This window comes from Ovis aries, chromosome 1 (assembly GCF_016772045.2).
Source record: "Ovis aries strain OAR_USU_Benz2616 breed Rambouillet chromosome 1, ARS-UI_Ramb_v3.0, whole genome shotgun sequence".
NCBI classification, from domain to species: Eukaryota; Metazoa; Chordata; class Mammalia; order Artiodactyla; family Bovidae; genus Ovis; species Ovis aries.
Window position 1 is genome coordinate 191,434,974 of NC_056054.1, and position 25,002 is coordinate 191,459,975.

The following is a 25,002-nucleotide window of genomic DNA, read 5'->3' on the forward strand; positions in this document are numbered from 1 at the left end:
AAAAGGGTACACTTCTTCTTTCACTAAATTCCTTAAAACCAGTAAGAAACAGATTAATAATCTAATTTTTAATGGGTCAAAGCTATTAATAAGTAGCTCATAGAAAAGAGATATAAATGGCCCCACTTAGAGGAGTGCATTTTAAAACACACCATTTTCCACGTGTCAGACTGTCTAAAGTCAGAAAGCTCTGATAACACACGGAAAGCTCTCACACACTGGTGACTGTGACACTGGGAAGACCCTCCTCTGTGGGGAGAAAGCGGGCAGGATTCCTCAGGAGCTGTGTACTCTGGTGCAGGAGCACCGCTTCTAGGAACTCATCCTTCAGACTGCCTTGCGAGTGACGAATAACCCACATTCACCGTTTTTTGCTGCAATGACTGTAACTGTTGAGGACTGGGAACAACCAAATAGCTCACCATCCAAAAGGGCCTGGTTAAACAGAGAATGGTTCAGCCGCATCCACGCAGCCCTAGAGAATGGTTCAGCCGCATCCACGCAGCCCTAGACAAGCCTGGGGAAGCTCTTTCAGTATGGCTAAGGAGCTCTTCACAACACTAAGTGAAAAAAACAAGAAACATGGGAAACTGAGGATGAAGGCAGCCTCGGGAAGAGGGGAGGTGGCAGCTGGGGTGGGAAATCTCACCGTATACGCCTTAGTATCTTCTGCATTTTGAACCAAGTGAATTATTAGCTATCCAGAAAATTAAAATGCTTATACATATTGAGGCCTTCCATGCTTAAACAAACAAAAGGGCTTCCCAGATAGTGCTGGTGGTAAAGAACCCGCCTGCCAATGCAGGAGATACAAGAAACACGAGTTTGATCCCTGGGTCGGGAAGATCCCCTGGAGAAAACGACATGGCAACCCACTCCAATATTTTTTTTTTTTTCAGTATTCTTGTCCAGAGAATCCCATGGATAGAGGAGCTTGGTGGGCTATAGTCCATAGGGTTGCAAAGAGTCAGGTATGACTAAAGTGACTTAGCATGTGCCAAAAAAATTTCTGGCTTAGGTCCAGCTAATTGAGTTACTTTACTCTGTCCCACAGTGTATCCTGCCTCACAGAACTCCAGAGATAAAACTTAAGGGACACTGAATTAGGTGGGTTCTGTCCTCAGCCAGCCCAGGAAAGGGAGAGACTCCTTAGGGTCAAAGAGGCCTGTACTTCCTCTTCTTCATCAACAGATGGCGCTACAGGGCCTGCTGCCTGGGATAGACGGCAGTAGCTTGGGGAGCCCTGGAACCTCAGGCAGCTGACAAAAGAAACAGGCAGACACAAATAAGTAACATAAAATAGAAACTAACTTTATTTCTCTGGAAGAAGCAGATATTCATAGCTGGGGCAGCAACTTTGGCGACAGACTGGTGGGAAAACACGGAACAGCAGAGGGGAAGAGCTGGGTCAAAGAGGAAGCACTGGTGTCCCTCCAGGGCAGCTGCCCCCTTGGTCTCCTTCCAATCCTGGGCCCTGGGGCCCTGGTCCCTGCCAGGGAATGAACTGGCACCCCAGCTCTGCTACCTGAGCCACCTCAAGCTATTTTCAGGCACAAGATCCTAAGACCGGCCAAGTCCCATAATACGTGCATGGTGAGGCCACATTCTGTTCGACAGGGCTCCCTGGAAAGGGCCTAGCCCTGTGAAGGGCCCCCACCCACTCCCTGGTCCACCTCTCTGTATGGCCAACACATCCTCCTGGCCCAAGGTCAAGTCTGGCTTTCCCGCCGGCAAGGCCTGGCCACACCCTTTAGCCACAGGCTCCACCAGGGACTAAAGCCCAGAGGCAGGTGAGCTGCAGGGCCTGCTGAGGCCGACCCCAGCCTGCCTTCAAGAGGCTCCCTCCTGCACCTTGGCTGGGGCACCATGGGCTCTAGAGCTGCAGGGGCAGCACTGGGGGAGCGAGGGACAGGCAGGGCGGGGGTCCCAGCTCCCTGCTGCCGTGGCCTCACTCTGCCACTGGGGGCCGTGGGTGCAGCAGGTCCTCCAGGCCTGGCAGGGAGTCTCCCCGGCCCCCTCAGACGGACAAGCTTAAGTGATTCCTTCAGGGCAGATCCTCTGGCTCTTCAGGCATCTCAGCGCCTAAAGGATGGGAAACAATCAGAAAGCCTTCCATCAGAAGGGGTCAGTGCAAGAGGATGGAAGGTCCAGGGTGAGCAGGTACGAGAAGGCCTCTTGGTGCTGGCCAAAGGAGTTGAAAATGGGTGGTTCTAGGCAATAACATTGGAATTTATCATTCTGTATGCCTTCTTTAATAAGCTAACTGTGTATCAATAACTGATGCAAATGAGTAAGAATAACCACAAGGTAACGGTTAACATTCAGTGATGGACAGCGTCCTGTATGACAGAGGCATCCCTCATTAATTCTTCTAAAAATTTCTATAAGGTTGGAACTAACACTGATACACATGTTACAGATGAGTACCCTGAGAGATCAGGAAAGGAGCATAAGTTGACACCATATGTGAACAGGGCGCTGGGCTCCAATCAGGCTGTCCTGCCAGGGGACTCTTGACACCCCACACCCCGCCAGCACTTCCTCCCAGGGTAGAAGTTCACTTTTGACTCAATAAAACTTTCATTGGTATTTACACTCTACATCAAGTTTGCTATTAATATACATCTATATATTAATGTCAGATTACATATACATTTTTTATAGGAAAAGTAATGGATTTTTTTTATTAGACATTCCTTTAAAAAGGCATTAAAACTTTAGGTGTTATTTTAAACACAAATAGGAAATGAGGAGGTAAGAAGTATTTGTTTAAATTATTGGATCCTAAACTGCTGCTCGCTAGAGCCTGATTAGGAAGCAAGCCCCCTACAACCAGAGTGGCTCCGATTCCTCTCACTCATTAGTTCATCTGAACACCGAAGCTATGAAGTCAAGACAAATGTGCTTAAGAGAAACTGTTTTCCTCGAGAACTGCCTGTCTTGTGGGACTGGGACCCCCTCCCTTCTCCTGGCCTGGGGCCCTGTGTCTGGCCGTGCAATGTTGGCTACTCCCAGGGTGGCTGCTCTAGGAAGCCCGGGGACAGGAAGACGGCAGATGCAGGGTTTGCTCACTTGTGGTGGGCAGGGCCACAGGAGCCCAGCAGGTGGCAGCCGGCCTGTTCCAGGTTCCAGTCGAACATCTCCAACACGTTGTGGCACTCGCCTCGTGGCCGCAGACCCAGACCAAAGAGCTGCTCCACCTGGGGAGCAGAGGGTGCTGCCATGGGACACACTGGGGCGGAGAGGCGCTGGACCAGGGCAGGGCGCTGGACCAGGGCGGGGCAGAGGAAGGGGGTGGGGGTAGGGAGGGAGAGAGTGGGAGGAGAGCCGCAGAACAGTCCTCAGGGTCCCTGAAAGCCAGAGTGGGCAGGAGGTGATGGTACCTTCAGATACTGGGCAGCCCTCTGCACGCTCCAGCTGTGGCTCTGCAGGGCCGCCTGGCACTCCTCTGTGGTCACCCCATGCACCATGGCCTGCAGCTGGGCACACCACCCCCACCCGTCAGCACCACTCAGGCCCCTTCCTCTGGGTCCCTTGGGCCCCCACCCCTTCTCACCCTGCAGCCAGGCCCACTACTCACCATCTGGATCTTGTCTGCAGGCCGCCCAGCCTCTGGCCCGTCCCCGGGGTAGCCCCTCTGTGGCAGCCGAGCAGTGGCCCTCAGGGTGGATGGCCGGGCCCCTGGGTTGCTGTTGTTGCTGGAGAAGTTGGCCTTGGGGTCTGGGGCAGCCTGGGGCATTGGTCGAACAGTGGCAGTGGGGGCGGCTGGGGCTGGGGTGTTGGGAGGGGGCAGCAGCAGGGGCACAGGCAGGGGGTCTGGATCTTTGGGGCTCTGGGCCTCATGCAGGAAGCGCTGGTAGCGCTCCAGGTAGGGCGGCCGCTCGGGCAGCAGGTAGTAGTGGGTGCTGCTGACCTTCTTCCCATCTCGGACGATGGGCAAGATGCAGGGGCCGGCCCGTGGGCCAGGCGCCTGGATCACCTGGGGTGTGGCATACTTGGGGTCTGAGGCAAAGCTCTGGGTGGTGGGCATGGTCTTCCCAGGTGAGCTGGAGAGCCGGGGTGGCAGTGGGGAGCTGCCAGGTGGCACCAGGGGGCTGGGAGTCCTGGAGCCTTGTGGAGACAGGGGCTCCCGGGGAGGCACCCGGGGAGGGGAGGCAGGTCCGGGCCACCGGCCCATCTCCTCCTCGCCTAGGGGGGCTGGAGACAGCTCGCCACGCGAGCGCGTGGGCCTCGGGGGGATAGGCACCCGGGGGGGCACCTGGGGCTTGTCGTCACCCCCGGGGCTGGGCGAGGGGACCAGAGAGCCAGCCGGGACCTGCAGCTGCCGCATGCATTCCTGCTGCAGCGCCTGGAAGATCTCTGCAGTTTGGGCTGAGTTGGGTGGCTTGCCCCCACCCTGGGGTGGGAGGAACAGGTTGTCCTCCAGCGGGGGGAGGAGCCTCGCCGGCTCAGGCACAAAGGCGTAGTTGGTCTCGCCCTGGCTGGGCTCAGCAGAGACCCCGGCGCCCACTAGGGTGTTGTTGATGGAGCAGACCTCGAAGTCATCCTCATCCTGGGCCACGTCGTCGTAGGCGGGAGGCGGGGGCAGCGGGCGTGCATCCCAGTCCACCACAGGCGTGGGATGCAGGGGCCGGGGCAGGGCCCGTGTAGGGCTCTGCGGCGGGGTCTTGTCCAGCAAGGAACAGGCGTCCATGGCCAGCTGCGCCAGTGATGGGGCACAGGGCCGTGGGGCTGGCACAACAGGCTCCTCGCCGAAGTCGATGAGCGTGACCTCGCCGCCACTGCGGCCGGCCTTGGTGCCTGGCACCCGGGCTGAGGGCTTCGCGAGCCACAGCCCACGGGGCAGTCCTGGCTTTCGCAGGCCCAGCCTCTTGAAGTCGCTGGACAGGGGGTCCTGGTCCTCACTCACGGGGTCGTAGGTTGGTTCTGTGATGGAAGGGAGAACCCCAACAGGGAGGCAGCGTCAGGCAGGTGGATGGGGAAGACAATCAAGTATCTCTACCAGCTCCCAATTCCCCGGAAGGGCAGCCCTCAGGCACCAGAATTCTCCGTGCACACAGACCCTTTCCAAACAGGAGGGGAGAACCTGCTCTGGGGGCTGGCAGCCCAGGTCAGTGAGCCCCTGCCTCCACTGCAGCTAGAACAAGCAATACCCCACATCTGCCCGCTTCTGATACCCTCCCCTTTGACGCAAGACCCCAAATCCCTGTGGGCCCTGGTTAGCAATCCCTACCCCGTTACAGCACACCATTAGTGCAGGCAGGGGCTATGGGCCATCTCCCACCGTCAAGGGCGACAAGAGTCATCCTTAGAGAGGACAGGGCTCCCAACAAATTGGCACGAGGGCCCAGACACAGCTTCTGTAGGTCCCGCAGGAAGTGAGGCAGGGCTGCACAAGGGTGGGCAGAGGCGGGGGTGGGCACCAGGATCACACTCTTATTCCAGAAGCCCGGGCTTTTGGGGAGTGGGGGGAGAGGCAGGCATGCTGGGCCAGGTCAGTCGCAGAAGCTCACAGCACACGCCCACCTCCCCTCCCACCCAGCCAGCCGGCCAGGGCTCTGTACCTTCCAGAAGAAGAGGAGTGAGAGGAGAGAGGGGGCGGGGGCGGGGGCCAAGGCACCGGGAGCAGCCCCACTTACTCTGAGTGAAGATGGCAGGCTGAGGAGGGCGAGGTGGAGGCTCCCCTGCAAGAAAGGCCATGCGGAGAGTAGAGGGGCAGAGCAGGAGAGGAGGACAGGGGCGGGGAGACAGAGCCGGAGGGGAGGGCAGAATGCGGGGAGAGAGAGAGAGAAAGTGAATGGGGGAGTGAACGCACACACCCAGCGGTGATGGGAAGCAATGGGGCAGCGGGACGGGAAAACTGTGTTCCGGCCCCACAGGCCCAGGATCCGGGAGATGGATGAGGCTCCCGGCCAAGGTGGAGCCAGGGGGGTGGCTTTGGCTCAGGAGAGGAGAGCAGGATTAGGGGGCAGTGAGGAGAGCCAGGATCTGAGCATGGTGGGGGGGAGGAGGGGGAGGAGGAAAGCGGAGAGGGCAGGCCAGCGCTGGCCAGACTGACGATGCCCACCTCGGCGGATACCACTGCCTCTCACTGCCCACCCCACGCCCCGCCAGAGCCAGGGACACAGCTGTCCCCTGCAGCCCTGACCCAACTGGCTCAGGGTGGCCCGAGGAGGCAGCGCCTCTTGCTCGGTAGCTGATGAGCCAGGGGACTACGGGTGTGGGGGCCCTTACTTTTCACCCTGCCCAGATGCTGGGTGGGTCTGGATGCGCTCAGTTCCACGCTCAGCAGGTCAGGAGGGTCCATAGGGTTTCCCAGATACAGTCTGTGGGGAGAAAAGTGGGTCAGAGATGGGGGCAGGTAGGGTGGTGGCAGAGAGGGCACCCTGGGGAGTTGCTGGGCCTGTGCCCTGGCCTCAGGCAGAGGACAGAAGAGTCCTGTCCAAGCCCCTGGCAGAAGTGGGTCTGGAGCACAGGACTTCTGCCTCCCAGGAGCTCCCTTCCAAAGATCCAGCAGTGACCAGGGGAGGGTGCCGTGGAGAGGGGTCAGAGGAAGAACTCCTGAGCGTAGGCTGAAAAGCCTAGGATTGTATGGGCTCCAAGTACTCCCTAAAAGGGTAGAGCTGGCCCTCTGCAACACCCGCGGCACCCCCACCCCCGCTCAGCAGCCACCTGCTGCCACTCTCTTCTCCGCTGCCAGGCCACACTGCCACGGCCGCCTCCTGCAGGGGGTCTGCAACCCAAGCTCTCTCAGGCCCTCCCAGGCTCTTGCGAGGCGAGAGCCCTGGCACCCTCCCAGGGCTCAGCATCCTGGTGTGCAGAGCAGGGGGTGAAGGGCAGGTTGAACCTCGCCCCTTGGGACGAGGCCTGTCAGAAGGTGGAGGAGAAAGCACTGCTCGGAAGCCCAGTGGGGCTGGCACAGAGGCTTGGTGGCCCAGTAGGAGGAGCTCCAGGTGGCTCCCTGGGGCGGGGCCCTCAGGAAGTGACTAATCTTCCTGTGTGTCTTCCCCAGAAGCCCCTAGATGACCTCATCCTTTCGCTTAAAGGAAGCTGAACCCCCTCCCAGGTACAGAGTAACCAGGGCGAGGCAGGGTGAGGAGGGGCAGAGGGCTTCGAGCTGCTGCCTAAATTCCCTTGGAGTGTCCCTGCAGGAAGTTTTTCTGCACCTTGCCTCTCAGGCCTGAGCCAGCAGCTCCCATCTCCAGGACATGGGTGCTTCCAGCAGGAGAAAGGAAACTGCCACCAAGTACTGGGGATCAGGAGATGCTTCCTACCAACTGCTTCTAAAGGCTACTTCCAAGACCATTTTCCCAAGGTCGGTTTGCAGAGGCAACTTAAGAGGTGCAGGCCCTAGAGGCCCTTCCACCAAAGGAAGACTTGGTCCAACCTCTGAAGCTGCAACCTCAGTCCTGCCTGCAAGGAAAGGCCTAGGACAGGAGACCCTTGGCCCAGGGCTGTAATGGAGACGTTGGAGGCCTGGAGAGCCTGCGTGCCCAGGGAAGGGCTGCTGGCCCTGGAGCCCCCATGTGGAGCCCCACCAGTACTCACTCGTCGATCTTGTCAGGGAAGCCCCAGCAGTGGCGGGGGTCGCTGTCGCCATGCCCCGTGTGGATGAAGCTATTCTGCAGCGGCTGGCTGATGTCCTGGGCCGAAAGGCCAGCCACGGAGGTCACCACGTTGCGAGGGAAGGGCCCTACGCACAGCGTCCGCGTGTTCTGCCCACGCCACCAGTAATTCTCAGCCCTGCCCAACAGAGGTGACGTGGTGAACACCAGGATGTGGTGGAAGGCCCCAAGGACGGGACCCTTTTCATACCAAGCTCTCTGCACCATGGTATCTGACCATCTCAGCGGAAAGGAGTACCAGGGCAAGGGCCCCAGGATCAGAGCAGCCCGCCAGCAGCCCCCCAGGATCTGCCACTCACCCAGCACAGGGCCTGGCATTAGCACAGAGCCTTACCCTAAGCGACTCAGATGGGTCAGACAGCTTTTCCTCCAGTTTAGAAATAAGGAAACACATTCAAACAAGTGACACAACTTGCCTACAGTTACCAAACAGAGTGCAGCAGATCCAGGATTCAAACCCAGTTGTCAGTCTGTGAAGCCAGCACTCTTCTCACCATACCACCTCACCTCCCTTCTCCCCTGGCAAGGCCTAAGCCCATGTCCGCCCCTGGCCACCCAATTTCACTCTTCAACCTGGTTCCAAGAGCTCTAAGCTGCAGGGGCCCAAAGGAGCACCACGGCCTTAGTGTTGGGCTTGGGGCCAAGCCCTCCAACCATATCCCTCCTGCAGGCAGGTAGTCCTTCAAAAGTTTGAAAGTGCCTGGGGCAACCCAAGGTTTATGTATTTCCAGTGCCTTCCACCACCTCCTGCCAAGACTGTGGGACCCCCGCTCTCAGCCCCACCTCTTGCCTTAAACAAGAGGTCTAGGAGGGACCCCAGCCTCTCAGTGTGGCTGGACTGTGGGACCACCAGCCCCTCACTCTGACCTCAGACAGACTCTGTTGGCACAGCCTAGGTCCAGGCCTGGGGTCGGGGGTGGGAGCCGGGCCAGGTGGGCAGGAAAGAACAAAGCGCCCTCTTGGATCCTTCGAAAGCCAAAGAGTCAATAGCCCTGAGGCTCTTGCACCTGCCGCTGAGATCGCTCACACTGGGGAGAGGCCCAGATTTCGGGCAACGGCAGAGGTGATGAGGGCCTCCTGCAGCTGTGGGGGGGTCCGTGTGGCACCGAGCTGTGTCCCTTCACTGTCAGCGCCCCACCCATACATCACCTGTCCATACCAGGGGCGCAGAGCAAGCTTTCCTCCAATCTGCAGCCAGATCGGGGGGCTGGGGGAGGTGGAGGCAGGAAGGAGGCAGTGAGGCCCATTGAGCACATCGATCTAGGGGGAGCCAGGAGGTGCAAGGGGAGGGCTGAGGGCCCAGTCTCCTTGCCAGCAAGGCTGCTTGCCCAGCCACCACAGACACAGCAACCCTGTGATTACCGCCCTGCCTCTCGGGGGTGAGGGCAGGAAGGGAAGGAAGAAGAGAGGACAACACCCGGGAAGGGACAGAGCCCATCCAAAAATAGCTGGGCCATTCCAAGGAGAGGAGCACTTCCCCTCCCCACCCCACCTCCAGGCTGGCTGAGGCCAAAGAGGCAGAGGGGGGAGGGCCTGGCACCCGGCCCCCGATGCTGCCCTCCCCCCAATACCCACAGGCCCCCAGGTCTCATGGGCCCCTCCACGGGACGTCTCAGACACCAAACCCAGCAGCTGGATGCTGGATTCTGCCCTGCACGCCTCTCCAGAGATGCTCACTAACTGAGTTGGAGAAGCAGTGCAGAGTGGAACAGACTCATATGCAAGGCCAGGCTTACACGGGAATCACGACCACCAGGGTGGGCAGGTGGGCACTCCCTCCACTCCTTTCCTTTTGCTAACACAGCCCCTCACATGGATGCCTCCTCTGGACCCACTTCTGAGAGGGGAGAGCAGAACTGGGCCTACCTTCCTTGTTACCTGTATGGCCAAGGCGAGAGCCAGGCCTAGAAGGAAGGGATCCTTTGTCACTGCTGGGAGTCCTGATACCAAGTCTCAAAAAAAGGCTTTGCTACAGGGTGGGGGCTGAGGAGAGTGCAGAGTAGGTATAGGAAACATACTTGGGAACCACATCCTAAGCACGGGAGCAGCATCCTCCCAGGGATAGTCAAATATAACTCCCGAGGTGGCCAATGCTACGTCCCACTGTCCCCAGTCCCCTCCCCTGCCCTCCAAGGCTCAGTGGGATGGAGACACCATCAGCCCAGGAGAACCAGGTCAGCCTTTCCCACCCAGACTGCTCTGGCCACACCTCCCTTCAGCCCAGAGTCTCCATGGCAACGGGAGGGCACAGTCCCTGAAGTAGACCAGCATCTCCAGCAGGATGGCCTCAGAGCATCCTGGGACAGGCTAGATGTGAAACAGCAGCCAGGAACTGGGACTTGGGTTAGGAACCACTGAAGGCTGCCCCAGTCCTACTGGGGACCAGTCCCTGGAAACCTCAGTCCCAGCCTAGGTAGCCTAGAAATGGCTGGCAAACGTGGCCTAAACAGTGCTCAAAACACCACCTGAGCGCTTCTCTCCGGGTGATCCTGGCAGCCCCTGGCCTTGAGGGACAACACAGCCTTTGCTTCCTCCTCCCTCGCCTACCAGAGGAAGCAGAGGCCCCAGGCATCAGCCAGGCCAAGGACCAGCACAATGGATTTCAAAACCTCTGTTCCCCCATACCTCTGTTCCCCTTCTCTGGCTGGTGGAGACAGAACATCAGAGTTCTGTCAGCCATCCTAGCCTCCAAAAGACCCACTGGAGAAGAGCGGTCTTCATCCGTCCCTCTAGGTCTAGACAGAGCCTCGTGAGGTGGCCTCACAGAACATCTGGTGTCCTTCTCTGTCCACTGACTGATACCTCGAGAAGCACTGAGTCTAAAGAACTGGTCAGAGTCAGGGGCAAGGGTGCTCCCAGACTGTGGCTAGGAGATAGTATTGCCAAGAAGGAATCCAAGTCTAACAGAAAAGCACAGATGTGAGAGAACTGAGAATCAGGCTGCTGGAGGAGGAGAACATGGAACAGACTGAGACACACACACACACAAACCCAGACCCAAGGGACACTCACAGACAGACAGCCCATCCACCTGGACACAGAGAGAGAGAGCCAGGCAAACACACGCACTCGGGACCCGAGGACCCAAAGGGACACCCACAGACAGACAGCCTGTCCACCCGGAGACAGAGTGAGACAGAGCCAGGCAAACACACGCACTCGGGACCCGAGGACCCAAAGGGACACCCACAGACAGACAGCCCGTCCAAGCAGAGACACAGCCAGGCAAACACAGGTACTCGGGACCCGAGGACCCAAGGGGACACTCACAGACAGAGAGCCCACCCAACCAGAGACGCGGAGACAGAGCCAGGCAAACACACACACTCGGGACCCGAGGACCCAAGGGGATACCCACAGACAGACAGCCCGTCCACCAAGAAACAGAACCAGGCAAACACACGCACTCGGGACCTGACGACCCAAAGGGACGCCCACAAACAGACAGCCCATCCACCCGGACACAGAGAGACAGAGCCAGGTAAACACACGCAGTCAGGACCGAGGAAACGAGGCGGCAGCTCAAGCCCTGGTACCGCGGACACAGGGCCCACTCCCCAAGCCTCACCGGCTCAACTCCCACCTCCTGCCCTCAACTCCCACCTCCTGAGCGGCTCCAGGGTGGTCAAAGAGCCCAAGGAGGCCACACCGACAGGCAGCAGCAGAGCCAGCAGCCGGGACAGGACGGAAGGGTGGGGTGGGGCGGGGCGGGGCGGGGGTGGGGCCCGCCCACTGGGGCCTCCGAGGAGGAGCGGCTCCCCGGAGCCTCCTGTCCCCCACCTCGCTCCAGGGGTGACCCTGGGTGCCAGCTCCAGAGACACATGCCCCAGTACACACCAAGTCCCCGAGTTACCTCCTGGGGAACGCTGGGCCCTGGTACATGGGCCCTCACTGAGAGCAAGGGCCTTGGGGAAGTAAAGGCCTGGGGTCCACAGGGCAGAGGAGGGTGCAGGCCCAGGGTTCTGGCATCTGGAGGAGGGAACGGCTGCAGGCTCAGACTCCGGCCCAAGGTCCTGCCTGCACCTCCAGGAGGGCCCTCACCCTCATCTTCCTATTTCCAGAGCCCAGACTGCCAAGCCGGAATGCTGACCTGGAGGGAAGATGCTGGGGGCCACAGGGGTACAGGTCACGCTCCTCCACAGACAGCCTGGGCTATGCGGCCTGTGTCATCAGTCTGACTCAGACCTAGAAGCACTCCCTTCTCAACAAACACCCATGAGGAACAAAGTTTCTCCAAAGGCCCCAAACCCCAAACGTGAAGTCCAGGTCTAGAAAGTGCTCCGTGGGAAGCCCCTGCCCCCATCCCTGCCCAGCTCTGAGTCAGAGGAGCTGGGGCATGGGGTGTGGGGTCCAAGGGATTTCCTCGCCTGCTCCTCCACACTCAGCCCCCACCCCAAAGGCACCTCTAGCCGGCCCCACCTCAGTCAGTTCCTCAGACATCCCAGGGATCAGATAACAGAGGGTGGGGTGAGCAGTGGGTGGGGCCTCCTCCAAGGCAGGCCCACTTGAACTTCGGGGTAGAGGGGTTGGGGGGCCTGCAAGTAGAAGATGTGACTCAGGGGATGCCGCCTGCGGGCGGACACGTGCTGCCAGGGGTGAGGGGGAGGGAGGAAAGAGACCCTGCGAGGACAGCTGGGGACAAAAGGCCCAGCAGAGGATGAGAGGAGCCCTCAGAGGGAGCTATGGGCTCAGCGGAGGGCAGAGGCTGCCAGGAAGAGGTGGGGCTGCTCTGGGCTACTGCAGGGTGCCCAGGTGAGAGTCCAGAGTCCTTATCCTGGCAGGAGGGGAAGAGGAGGGTGGGAGAGGGTAAAAGGAGCCCCCGAGTCCCCAGTTGGGCCCTATGCCCTGATGCTCCTTCCTACCCACAGTAGCAGCATGGCCCTGACTCACAGAGCCACAGCTGAAGCCCAGTGGGCAAAGGGTGAAGGAGGCTCCAGGTAGGGAAAGCCCTTTGTATGCCTCGGCACCTGCATACTTCACTCCTCACACTCAGGAGGGGACCCAAGCCTGCCCTCCATCTCGCTGCAGGAGCCGGGGTGTTGCCACAAGAGCCTGAGGGGTAGAGGGGCTCTAGGGGCCCCGGATGCCTCCTGGCTGAGTCCTTTAAGGCAGTGGGATGCAGACCCCACGCTCCCTACCTCCCCTCGATGACGGTGATGACGTCATTCATCTGGATGTGCAGCTTGTCAGGTTCTTCGAAGTCCTGAAGGGCCCGCATGTCGGTGGGCTGAGCCTGGGGGAGACACAGGTCACTGCCCGCCCCTGGCTGACCTCTGCTTACATACCCCCACCCTCGTGGGCACACTTGCCTCACCTCCAGCAGAAAGTCCCGCAGAGCCACAAAGGTGGGTCTGTCCTCGGGCTTGTGAGCCCAGCACTGGACCATGACATTGTAGATGTCCTGGGGGCAGTCCTCGGGCCGGGGCAGACGCTCCCCCTCCTTGTCAATCTTATGCAGGATCTGGGGGTTGCAGGGCAGTTTAAGGACAAGCAGAACACCCGGCTCTTCACCCCCATCTTCTCTGTCCCCCAGTCATAGAACCACTAGAACCATAGTCTGCCATGCCTGTACCGCGAAGACGACCTGTGCCTGATCCCCAGGCCTCAGACCCTGACTCCCAGGTCTGTGGGCTCCAAAGAGAGGGCCGTGGCAGAGGAGTGTGGCGAGCAAGCCAGGCTGGTCCGCTCCTCACCACTGGGGCCATGCTCCCCACTCAGCTCTCTGAGGGGTTCGGGCAGACACAGGGCATTGGACACAGTGATTCCAACAGGTGAGAGCCAGTTCCAACTGGGCCAGGCAGAGAGCCAGGGATCAAATCAACCCCCGGCCACCCAGTGGGGAGCACCACCCCAGCCCCCTCACCTGACTGCCATTGAGGCCAATCCAGGGCTCCTGGCCGTAGGTGAACATCTCCCACAGCGTGACCCCAAACATCCAGGTGTCGCTGGCGTGGGAGAAGGTACGTGTCTTCAGGCTCTCTGGGGCACACCTGGCAGAGACAGGGGTCAAGCAGACGGTCTCTCAGAGAACCCTTGCCCCTGCAGCAGCCCCAGTGGACCCCAAATGCTCCTGTACAAGCATGCTGTTGCCCTGAGGGCCCAGGCACACAGCAGGCACTGGGGGCAGAGTGTGCACAGGGCAGGCCTTCTAGACTACAGGGTGCATAGTCGTGGGCCCAACTGTCTCTGCCCAGGTCTTTCGTCCACACGCAGCCTGGAGCAGGAAGAGGGGGGCATTCCCACAGGGAAGCAGGGCAAGGAGGAGGGTCAGAGGCTCCAGAAGGGGCAAAAGGGGGGCGGGGATAAGATCCCAGGCTGTTTTCTAATTGTGGTGGGAGGATGACAATTTCCAGATTTGGGGCAGGATCCTAGGATTCAGGCCATTTCAGCAGGAAGGTGTGGGTGGGAAATCTGGACAGGGTCTGAAGAAGAAACAAAAAGGGTGGGAAGAGGCACAGTGGTGTCCCCAGATGTCCCCACACGCCCTCCGGGGCGAGGAAGAAACAGGCCACTGCAGTTGAGCCAGCAAAGGGTAAGCACTCCAGAGTGTACCCGAAGTGAGGAGTGCCCTCGGGGGAGAATCAGAGATGTCTTGTGGGACTGGAGAGCTGGCCCAGCCATTCAACGGGGCGGGGGTGGGGAGGGTGGGGGGGTGGGATGGGAGGGAGGGACCCAGGTAAATTATGATCTCTAAGACCCACATTCCTCATCTATGAAATGGTAATAACAATAGTCTGCTCACTTCATAGGGTTGTTTTAAGAGGGCTGCATAAAAAAGTGACCTTATAATTTACCAGGGTGCCTGACTATGAAAGGAGGTACTATTAATTACTCAAGGACACTAGGCAGGATCCAGGATGTGTGATCATCCTCAATATAAGGTCAGTAATTAATTAGGGTGATCATTTATCCTGGATTAGAGGGGTTTTCTGGCAAGCAGAACTGGACCGACTCCTCCCACCCCAAAGCAAGGAGACCCCGCTCCTCCGGGCACCTCTGATATCAGAGGCCCATGATGGTCTCAGCGCAGGATAAGCTCAAGAAGGGGCCAGGGCAGCGCCAGATACCAGCCCAGTGTGCAGGTGACCATTTCTCATCAGTCTACAAGGCCCTGCCTGGAACACACCAGCCAGTCTCTGCCTGGCTGACTTCTCATATTTCAGGAGCTAAAAACTGGGTCTTCCCAAAAGCCTTCCCGCATCCCCACAGCACTTAGCCCTGTGTGTTCCAGCACCTGCTACAGGGGCCCTCAAGCATCTATGGATGGACAAGTGAACGGATGGGCACACGAGAAGGGAAGCCAGGCCCAGAAGACATAATGCCTAGTGGAGGCACAGAAGGCCCTGGAAGCTCCGAGGCCTTGGTGTATAGGGACTAGGGCATGGCAGGGTCCAGGACCTGGGAGCCAGCAGCGCCTGCCCCTCACCAGGCAAAGGGCACCTTGCGATGTTCCTGCATGACGTAGTGGTCGTCATTCTGGGGCAGTGCTCGCATCAGCCCGAAGTCCCCAATCTTGACCAGGTCGCGGGTGGCCAACAGCAGATTTCGGGCGGCCAGGTCCCGGTGAATGAAGCGCTTGGCCTCCAGGTAGCCCATGCCCTCAGCCACCTGCACAGCATAGCGGCTCAGGGTACCCAGCAGGAAGTGGCCCTGGTGCTTGCGTAGCCGGTCCAACAATGATCCCAGAGGTGCCAGCTCTGTCACCTGAGGCCACGGGGGAGGAGAGAAGGAGGCATAAGCATGGCCGAGCCCTGCCCTTCCCCTGAAGGCCTGCCACTGCCGTGGTCCTTCCTCACCTGTCCTCCAGGGACCTCGCCCTCCAGGGAACATGGGAAAATGAGGCTCAGAGAAGCCACCCAAAGGGGCTCAGGTTAGCAATGCCAAAAGCTAAACTCTGGGGCCAGGCCCACCCATAGGCACAACTCTTCACCAGAGGACACAAGCAGAACCCGGAGAGGGAAGAGAGGTCTGGCTGTGCAGTCAGCAGGGCAGGCCTGGGAACCCCTTTGCCTCATGGGGGGACCAAAGCAGGGCCTTCGTCGGGAAGGAGTGACCGCAGCACTAGCAGGAGGGGAGGGGGGCTGGGGGCCCAAGACCACAGGCCCCTCCCTGTCCCCAGCCCCCTTCTGCCCACGGTATGCACCATCTTCATGGGCGGTGTGAGCACCACCCCGTAGAGGCGAATGAGGTTTCGGTGGTCAAGCGAGTGCATGGCGTTGACCTCCCGGATGAAGTCGTCCATGGCCTCCGGCTGGCTCAGCACATCAGGCTTCAGGCACTTCACAGCCACGCTCACCTAGCCAGAACAGGGGATTGCAGGGAGTCAGGACAGACCCCAGTCCCAACCCACTGGGCCAGCTTGCTCCTCCTCCGCCTCAGGTCTGCCCACCTGGGTGAGCCCATCCCAGGTGCCTGTGGCCTGGCAGGGGGAGGGCAGCTGGCTGACGTCCAAAGGCCACGAGCTGGGCCTCCCCTTCGTGAGGGAATGCCCAGGTTAAGTAGCAACCATAAGGAAAGAGATGACTGGTATGATGATAGGATATTAATATTATAATGAAAAATGTTTTAAAATGCTTTAAATATAATGCCATAAAACTAAGCTATGGTGACAGGAGTCAGACTAGTGGCTTTTCTCTTGAAGGAAGAGCACGCCCAGCGGAAGAGGCGTGCAGGAGCCTCCTGGGGCGAGAGAGACGTCCCATACCATGACCTGGGCAGTAATCACGCGGGCCCATATGTACGTGAAAATTCACTGAGCTGTACGCTCAAAAACTGCGTGCTTTATTGCACACGTACTATCTATCCCTCTGGGGAAATTTTTAAAGATACAATACTAAGACAAACGGGCAAGAGTTAAAAAGCTGTGTTTGAAATTTGTATCTTGAAGAAATTCAATGGAATGCCTGAGGGGGAAAACAGGTGGAAACACTAACTCGGCTTCCTCTGAGTGGTGGGAAACAGATATTTTTTAATTTTAATTTTTAAAAGACTTTCCAAACTTTTATGATAAGTAAAACAGTTTTATAACTGAAAAAGAAACCCATGTGTTGAGTAAACCCTGAGCATGGACTCCAGGGCGAGCCACTCTGGACCTGTGCCCAGCCCCCTTCACATCCGAGTGGAGAGGACCGATCCACCTTGGAGGGCAGAGCAGGGCCTCTACCCCTCCGCCATACCCCTGAGGACCCAGGGAACTCACCGTCTTCCCCGAGGGGGCGTCCCACTCGCCCCTGCGCACCACGCCAAAGGAGCCATCTCCCAGCTTCTCGAAGAGATGCAGGTCCTTCTCCCCAATGAGGCAGGTGAGGCTTTGCAGGGACCCCTCCCCAGCAGAGGCCCCCGGGGTGGGCGAGGTCTTCCGGAAGGTACTCTGAGAGTGATGAGGGGGGAACTCAGCCTCCAGCCGCTTTCCACTGAACACCTGTTTGAAGGCAGTCAGGGGCCAGATGGAGGCCTGAGGTCCCAGGGCCAGTCATTCCATCCTGCCCCACTTGGTCCTCAGTGAAGCCTCCACACAGGTACTGGCTTTGCCAAACTTCCAGGAGGCAGCCTGGCTGGAGGCCCATGTCCCCTCCTGACCACACCACCAAATGGGAGCCCATGGCCTCAGTGTGGCCTCAGGATATGTGCCAGAAATGGACTACAGGAGTGTAGCCCGCGGCTGCTGTGGCTCCACACCCAGCTGTGGGGTCAGAGACAGCCCAAAGCCACTCAGGCAGCCCCCTCTACCCCACCTGTCCCTCTCTGCACCCCTGCCCAGCACAGACTCCAGCCCCTCACCCAAGCAGATGGGCTTTAGCCTCAGGGGCCCTTACAAACACCTCCCGTCCATTTTTAGCCCTGGCCCCTTCTCTGGGTTGCCCATTTGGCGCTGTCTGTCTCCACCCTCTGCCCTTCATCCTGCCAGGAGAGAGGATAATTTGAGCCTGGGGTTGGACCGTGAGAGAGAGAGAGAGAGAGAGAGAGAGAGAGAGAGAGAGCGAGAGAGAGAGAGAGAGAGCGAGAGTGTGTGTGTGTGTGTAATGGGGTAGGGGGGGGAGTGGGGAGAAGGGGTGAAGATGAAGCAAGGCCTTGCTAGGGAAGGGCCTGGGAAGACAGCTGGGCTTCTGGAGAGAGGCCCAGAGCTGAGAGCTCAGAAAGAAGGAAAGTTGGAGGGACTCTGTAGCCTGAGCTTGGGAGGGAAGGGGCCAAAGGTCAGGGAACAGGAGGGAAGCCCTGAGGGTCAGAGCAGCTCTGTCAGTTTGACATGGCCACCATACCAGGGCATGCAAAGCCCTTGAGGTGGCACACTCTGCTCAGCTGGGCACCTGCCCCCAAGGCTGGCAGAGTCTTGTGTACAGGGTGAAGGGGTCTCCAATCTGAGGGCCTCTTCTGACCACTGCTCCATCTCTCCTCCCAGCAACTGGAATCTCTTCCATTTGCAAGCCATGTTCAGCTGACAAGGCCCTTCACAGCTTTCTTCTCAAGGGATCCTCCCCAAGGCTCTGAGATGAGCTGGGCAGTGTGGCTGGCACTGTTTTACTGACCACGTCTCAAACCTGGAGAGGTCAACTGACCGGCCCAGGGACCTCCAGTGAGTCGGAGGTAGATCCAAGACCCCTGAGACCTGCACACCACACAACTCTTCTCTCCTGCCTTCACCGCCCCAACACACTTATCCTTCCTGAAAACCTGGGCAAGGGACCAGGACAGTGTCCCCAGAAAAGGCCACAGGATCCCAAGAGACAGCCCCTTTGCCAGATCACAGCCAGGAAATCTCTGCTGCCCAATCCCAGGTCCAGCTGTTTGGTACTGCCCACCCCCCACCCAACCCTGAGGCCAGAAGTGGGGTGGGAAGGCCCGGCTGGTTCATTTCCTCTCGCATTGTCTTCCAGACAATGGGCAAAGTTCCACTGAGTCAGACCTGGGACTCACCACTCCACAGACCCAAATTAGAGCAAGGGGGGTGGGGGAGGCCTTGGGGAAGGAAGCTGTCGGGGAGGCCAGTAGACCAGAGAAACCCTCCACAGACTAGGAAGGTGGGGGAGGAGGGAAGCAAAGCCATCCTGGGTCCAGACAGTCCCACCGCCCCATACTGGACACTGGCCCCAACACAGCACAAGGGCTCAAGTTACAGAGCACTTGTCAACAAGCGCCTGTTCCATGCCCGGCACCACGGCCCAGCAGGAGGACGTGGAGCCAAGGCTGCACACAGGCCACTCAGCACCGTCTCCAGCGGAGACAGACACTTAGCCAGGCAGCTCTGCAAGTACCCTGCCTGATAAGACCCCGGAGGAGGAGGTCTGTACAAAGTGTGAGATTATACCGCAGGGACGGGGGAAGGCTCCCAGGTGACGTCAGAGGCGCCCCGATGAACTCCCCCTCCCGCCTCCTTCCCTGTCCACCCACCTTGCTCATCCAGGACTTGCGTTTGCACATGGCCTTCCTCCTCTTCACGGCCTCCCACAGACGCCGCTGGCCTGAGGGGCAAGGGGGAAGGGGAACCCATGCTGTTAAGGTGCTCATATCCCTACAGAGGCTGCTTCCTCAGTCCTCCTGGGGGGAGGACACTGCGCAGTACTGCGACGCCAAGGGAACAAGCCATCCCCACCAACCAGGGGCCAGCCGCCATTAACCAGATGGGCGCTGCATCCCACTTCCAGGCAGTTCTTGTCCAAGTGGATGGAGGTGTTTAACCACCAAAATTCAACAGTAGTACTCTTATGTCAACTCTCTAAATTGAACAGTAGTACTCTTACGTCAACTCTCAAGCAAAAATAGTTAAGTCAAGGTAATGGACAGAATTTCTTCAATTTTGAGTTTTTCTCCCATAAAACTGTATTATGTTACTGGCATTAACTGTCAGTTCTCTAGGCTACAAGCAGCGTAAATCAGTATTTAAATTCTTACATTATCACTTATTTAGCTATTTTAGGCTGAATGCACTAAAAAGTTGCTAATGAAACAAAAAACACCATGACTTCCAGAAGCTACAGTCAGTACTTTTAGGCTAAACACATGGGGCGGGTTGGGGAAGTTAGCCTATAGAACAGATCTTTGTAGGAGAGACGAGAGAAAGGGAAAGATCAGGAGAAAGGCAGCAATCCATCTGAGGGTTTTTATCTTTCCTTCTCCATCAACCTCCAGACACTAGCCCTCCCGGTGTTAAGCACAGACTCAATTCTACATTTACAAATGAGGAGGAGATGGAAGAAATACAGCCTAGATATGTCTGCACAAACAAAACTCAGTGTGTGTTAATCCTGAGTAGCTGGAAATTTAAGTCAGACTCCTCCAACTGCAATTCACCTTCACCACTGCACATTCATCGTGCACAGCATCTACTGATACCCCTCGGCCCCACCTGGGGAGGTAGGGGGGCGGATCTTGGACAGGCAGTGAGAGCTCTCAGCTCTGCCGCTCCACGGAACAAAGCAGGGAGGCCTCTTCCACGAGGCTGGCAGTTCTAAGGACAAACAAGGTAACTAACTGGTCCATGGGGTGACGATGGGCGAGGCCAACACCCCCCACCTACCGGGCCGGCCCATGCCAATCTTTTCCAGGTCCTCGTTCTTGACATACTCAAAGTGGGACAGGCGGGTGACGTTGAGGTCGTCGCGGAGCCGCAGGAAATACTGCTGGAGCTGCACCTCGGACAGCAGCTCTAGCAGCCAGCCCGTGCCCTCCTCTGGCTGCATGCTGCTGCTCCCCAGCCTCTGTGGGAACAGAAGAGCTGCTTAGGGACTGCAGAAGGAAGGGAGGTAACATGGGGCCCTGCTCCTGCCCTGAGCTTACCCACATCCTACTGTGTGCTGCAGGCAAGGACTCAAACCCCCTTCCTGCTCCCCAGAACAGCTGTACGTCGTAAGAGCCTACAGCCATGCCCTGCTTCCTATGGCAACAGGGGTAGAACTGGGGTGCCTGGGACATGGCCCGGGCCCTGAAGTCAGGGTCTTACTCCCCACATCTGTCACCTGTGGTCGAGTGACCTGAGATCAAATTCTGTCCTCTGGTTCCTCACTGGCTCAACTCTCCTGGCATCACAAACTCTGTAAGAATCTGATGAGAATATTGATTGTGTCTCCAGGAAAATACACACATTCTTATTCATAATGTTCTACTTAAAAAAGTTTGGGGGGGGGTGCGGTGTAGTGTCTCTTGAGACCCATCCATGAGCTCTGCAGATCTGAGGGACCCCACAGGGACTAGATGAGCTCTAGCATGTTCCTCCCAATGCCTGACACTGTAGGAGCCTCTCCTCTGGTCCAAAAAACACTCCCCAGGCACCACACAGAACCACAGGAGGTCGGAGGGAAAGAGGGGTGGAGGCCAGGGCGGGCTCGCAGCCGCAGCCCAGGGAGGCAGTGTGGCTCAGCTGCAGTCAACAGTTGTCACAACAGGCTGTGGCCCAGTGGTGTCAAAGCTTTTCAATTTTTAAAAGAAATACCGGAAATCGGAATCTATGTGTGAAATCTCACCATTAAAAAAAGTTTGAGGGACTTTGCCTGTGGTCCAGTGGTAAAGAATCCACCTTCCAAGGCAGGGGTCTCGGGGTCAAACCCTGATCAGGGAACTAAGATCCCACATGCCGTGGGGCAGCTAAGCCATAACTAGAGAGAAGCCTGTGCAGGGCAACAAAAATCCCACGTGCAGCAACTAAGACTCGACATAGCCAAGTAAATATCTTTTAAAATTTTTTGAAAAGGTAATAAAGGCACATGTGAAATACCAAAAGGCACACAGAAGCCATAAAAAAGTCTCATCCCCACCTGTTGCACGGCCACCTCACCCCCTTCCCCAAAGTCAGCTGCGTTAATGACTTTTACCCATTCTTCCAGACTTGTTTTCCCCCCACACACATACTCGCCCATTACCCACACCATTCTGTTCCTTGTTTACACTTGACATTAGATCTTTCTCCCGACTTCTGAACTATGTCAACTAATTCAAGTTTGAAATATACACACGCAAGCACGTGTGTACACTGTGCTGGCCAAACAAAACTACGTGCAGGTCACAGTCAGGCACAGGGCCACCAGGGAGTGGGCTCTGGCCTACACTCCTTGGGGCCCAGAGAATGAGGCCAGTGGCACCCACAAAGCTAGGCAGCTTGACTCATCACACATCAAACCCATCCTGGTCTGAGTAAGACCCTCTCAGAGCTGAGGGCTTGGCCCACCCCTGACCTGCGTTCAATCCCCGCTGAAGAAGACAGGCACCAGGGCAAAGGCCAGCTGCTCCGAGAACCCCTCCTCCCCACTGGGAGGCAGGCTTGTGCCCCCAACTCTCCTCCCAGGTCGCTCTGGGAGAGCAGGCGCTCACAGCCCGGGCCCAGGGCAAGCCTCCTGCCCCCACAATTCCCAGCGGAGCTGCCAGCCCAGTGCCAGGAGCTCAGACTTTCCCAGGCAGCCCTGGGCAGTACAAAGAGCCACGGACAGAAACGAGACGCCCTCAGTTCAAACCCTGGCTCCTCCACCAAGGCGGCGGCCCAGAAGGGGGTTTCCAAGCTGTAAGCCCTAACTGTTCACCCACATGGTTCTCAGGAGGGCTGGGTAGCCCCCTTAGAGAATATGTCTGGCTGTCAGGCTGTCAATATGTTGGGGACCGCTCGTGGCAGTGAATGGGTAGCTGGGATTCTCATACAGCCCCAAATCCCATACAACTTAATTTATGCAGGTGAAAAACTTAAAATCATCTGAACAGAGAATCAAATTCCATTTTACACACGAACAAGAAAATATTTTTGCAATTTTAACATAGACTGAATTTTCCTAGAATGGAACTGCTGTTTAAACTGAGGAGAAACTGGCCTTTTGCTTTGTTTGGAGCTGAGAAGTTGTCCACCATTTAGAAAGAGGTCACTGCAGACAGCCCATCCTTACTATTTCAAATGTCTCCTCTCAGTCAGCACGTGCCTGACAACATCTTTGCCTCCATGCTGGCTCTTCCTGAGGTCTTAGCATCTGACTGCTTCATAACTGTCCCATTGCACTCACATAGTAGAATATATGAGATGTTACAACTGATTTCCTTTCAGTTTTCCTTTATATTACAGGAGGCATTATGTTGACTGACTACACACATAGGCACGTGCTCCTACACACAGAATAAACAGGTTGTATTTCTATTAATTTTATTTAAGAAAAATAAAAATAACTAACACTTCAACTACAGTTAACCAGATGCTGGGCACAGTTCTAAGCACTTAGCTGATTAACTCACTTATCCTCAACAAAGCCATCCATTACAAACAAGGGGGTATGGACTTAAAGAGAACAGGGCACCACTTCTTTCCAGAAGAAAACGCCAAAGGACCCTTGTGAAAATCACTAACCCAGGCAGTGTCTCTCTGTGGAGTGACCAGAGGAGGCCAGCTTGCGCCTCCATCACCACTACCCGGTCCCTGGAGCAGAGTGATCCCACCCCCTGCATGGCTCAGCCTAAGATGAGGCTGGCCACCAGAGCAGGTGGTCTGAAGACCCCCATCACATCCTCCCCAGTCCCCAAGTCCCAGTGCTCCAGGCCCTGCAACCCTACGCTCCTGGGGGCAGGAGGCAGCCACTCCTGAGAACAGCTCAAAGAACTGCCCTGTGTGGTCAGGGCTGCGGGAGACCCAGGGGCCCCTCCCCTGAAGAAGTCTCTGAGAAAGCACAGTCTGGCCTGTTCCTTTTTCCTGAAACACCAGCTAACAAATCTCTCTGCTCCCCAACCCTGGGAACAGGGCTGCTCTGCGTGGGGGGGCCTGTGTGGGAAGATGGAAGAGAACACTGGGATCCCGGGGAAAAGAAGAACGCAGCCAGGGTCCCAGCCCTGGCTCTACCCCCCAGCCCAGGGTGACCCTGGACAAGTCCTCCCCCGACACCCCACCACCAGCCCGTGTCTTTGCTTCCCCCAGCACAGCCCAGTCTACACACCTGTGTCTGACACGTGTAGCTCTCGTGGATGGCACACACACTTCCCACACAACACTTTTCTGATACACTCGTCACCAAGAACGCAGCCGCCGGAGCAGAGAAGCCCTGAGCCCCTGTCGAGCCCGCCCCATCCTGCTCGCCGGCCCGCAGTGCAGGGCTGGCTCTGACGAGCTGATGCAGTCCCGGCTGTCCACTCCCGCCCCCAGCCCCCCACTCACTGTGTACAGTCTCCGCCGGAGTCTGGCTAGAAGAGGGAACGAGAGCTCGAGGCCCGGGAACCGACGAGCTGCTGGCATCTCCACGGAGGCGGACCCACCCTGACCAGGTCACCGGGGCTCTGGCCCGAGAAGTGGGGGGAATGGGGAGCAGTGGTCTCAGCTCCTGAACTGCAGGTACTGCCCAGAAGGGAAGTTAGCCAGAGGTCTGCCCCAGAGCCCCCCCAGAGCCAACACCAGGAGCGGTGAATACAGCAGAAAAATAGGGTGGTCCCCTTTGCTCTACTCTACAGCTGCTTCCACAGCTGGACAGCCTGGCAAGAGCGAGTTAGTTCTTCTCTGGGGTGGCTGTAGCCTGGGTCCTCTGTCCTGTCTCTCTGTCTTCTCTCCAGTGCAGTGGTCACAGCTCAGCCCTACTCCCGGGCTCCCCCACCCAACTGCCCGCCCTCCCTCCGCCTCCCTCCCTCCCCAGCTGAGCAGCTCTGACACTGGCTGAAAAAGGACCTTTCTGAATCACTGCCAAGAAGGCGGCGGGAATGGGGGGACTCTTCCTCCCAGCCACCCGCGCTGCCCCCCCCACCTCCACATACACAAGGCCCCCTGTCTCTGGCTTCCACCCCAGCCCCCATAGTCACAGACAACTCCTGGGATTTTAGGGTGGGGGACATGTCAATCATGCAGCAATATACAAAGAGGCCCCCATATGTGCTTGTGTGGGGGCTCTGAGGGCTAGTGAGGGGGCCTGGACACCAGAAAGTCAATCCTGGACCTTGCATGCAGATCCTTCAGAGACCCTCCCCCATCTCCCAGCCCCAGCCTTGGCTGGGCGTCTCCTGGCTCAGGCCCTAATGTGGCCCTGTTACCCTGGTGCCCGACGGAAATAGGAGTCTGGCAGCCTGCCAGAGTGGGGCAGTCCAGCCAAGGGTGGGTAGGGGTGGGGGGGACAGTGAGGAATCTCCACCCCCTCCCCTGGGGTTCCCTTGTCTGCTATGCACATCACCCAGGATGCCGCCTCCCCAGACCAGCTGGCCAAGATCCAAAGCCCCCTCAAAAAAAACAAATACGCCCCTAAAACCTGTGATGGCTCACCCCAAAACTATAGGACTCCAGGCTATAAGATGTCTCCTGAACAGCACCTACATACAGAGACACAGCCCCAGCTAGAGGGAACTGCGTCACTCCATCAACCCCCCTGAGCCCCCCACGTTCCTAGAGCTGACAATTGATCTCTCTGGCCCTCCTCAAGGATGCCAGCTGCTCTTACACCCC

General features: G+C 57.8%; 1 protein-coding gene across 20 annotated transcripts in view; it reads right to left on the minus strand.

The window, feature by feature from the left end:
- Window positions 1-1,290: 1,290 nt before the first annotated feature.
- TNK2 (tyrosine kinase non receptor 2) overlaps window positions 1,291-25,002 on the minus strand; it is a 41,368-nt gene continuing 17,656 nt past the window's right edge. For 3 of the 20 annotated variants that reach the window (XM_042232698.1, XM_060418966.1, XM_042232631.2), the window contains exons 2-16: window positions 20,140-20,320; window positions 19,014-19,084; window positions 16,825-17,046; window positions 15,769-15,921; window positions 15,052-15,329; window positions 13,489-13,615; window positions 12,940-13,086; window positions 12,764-12,858; window positions 7,549-7,743; window positions 6,235-6,326; window positions 5,565-5,684; window positions 3,581-4,926; window positions 3,384-3,479; window positions 3,073-3,200; window positions 1,291-2,082 (exon numbers count right to left, since the gene is read on the minus strand). In XM_042232698.1, coding sequence (XP_042088632.1) covers window positions 2,076-2,082; window positions 3,073-3,200; window positions 3,384-3,479; window positions 3,581-4,926; window positions 5,565-5,684; window positions 6,235-6,326; window positions 7,549-7,743; window positions 12,764-12,858; window positions 12,940-13,086; window positions 13,489-13,615; window positions 15,052-15,329; window positions 15,769-15,921; window positions 16,825-17,046; window positions 19,014-19,084; window positions 20,140-20,302 — 3,240 coding nt within the window. In that variant the 5' untranslated portion in view covers window positions 20,303-20,320 and the 3' untranslated portion in view covers window positions 1,291-2,075. The other 17 variants (XM_027956854.2, XM_042232636.2, XM_042232638.2 and 14 more) reach the window with 17 other exon arrangements.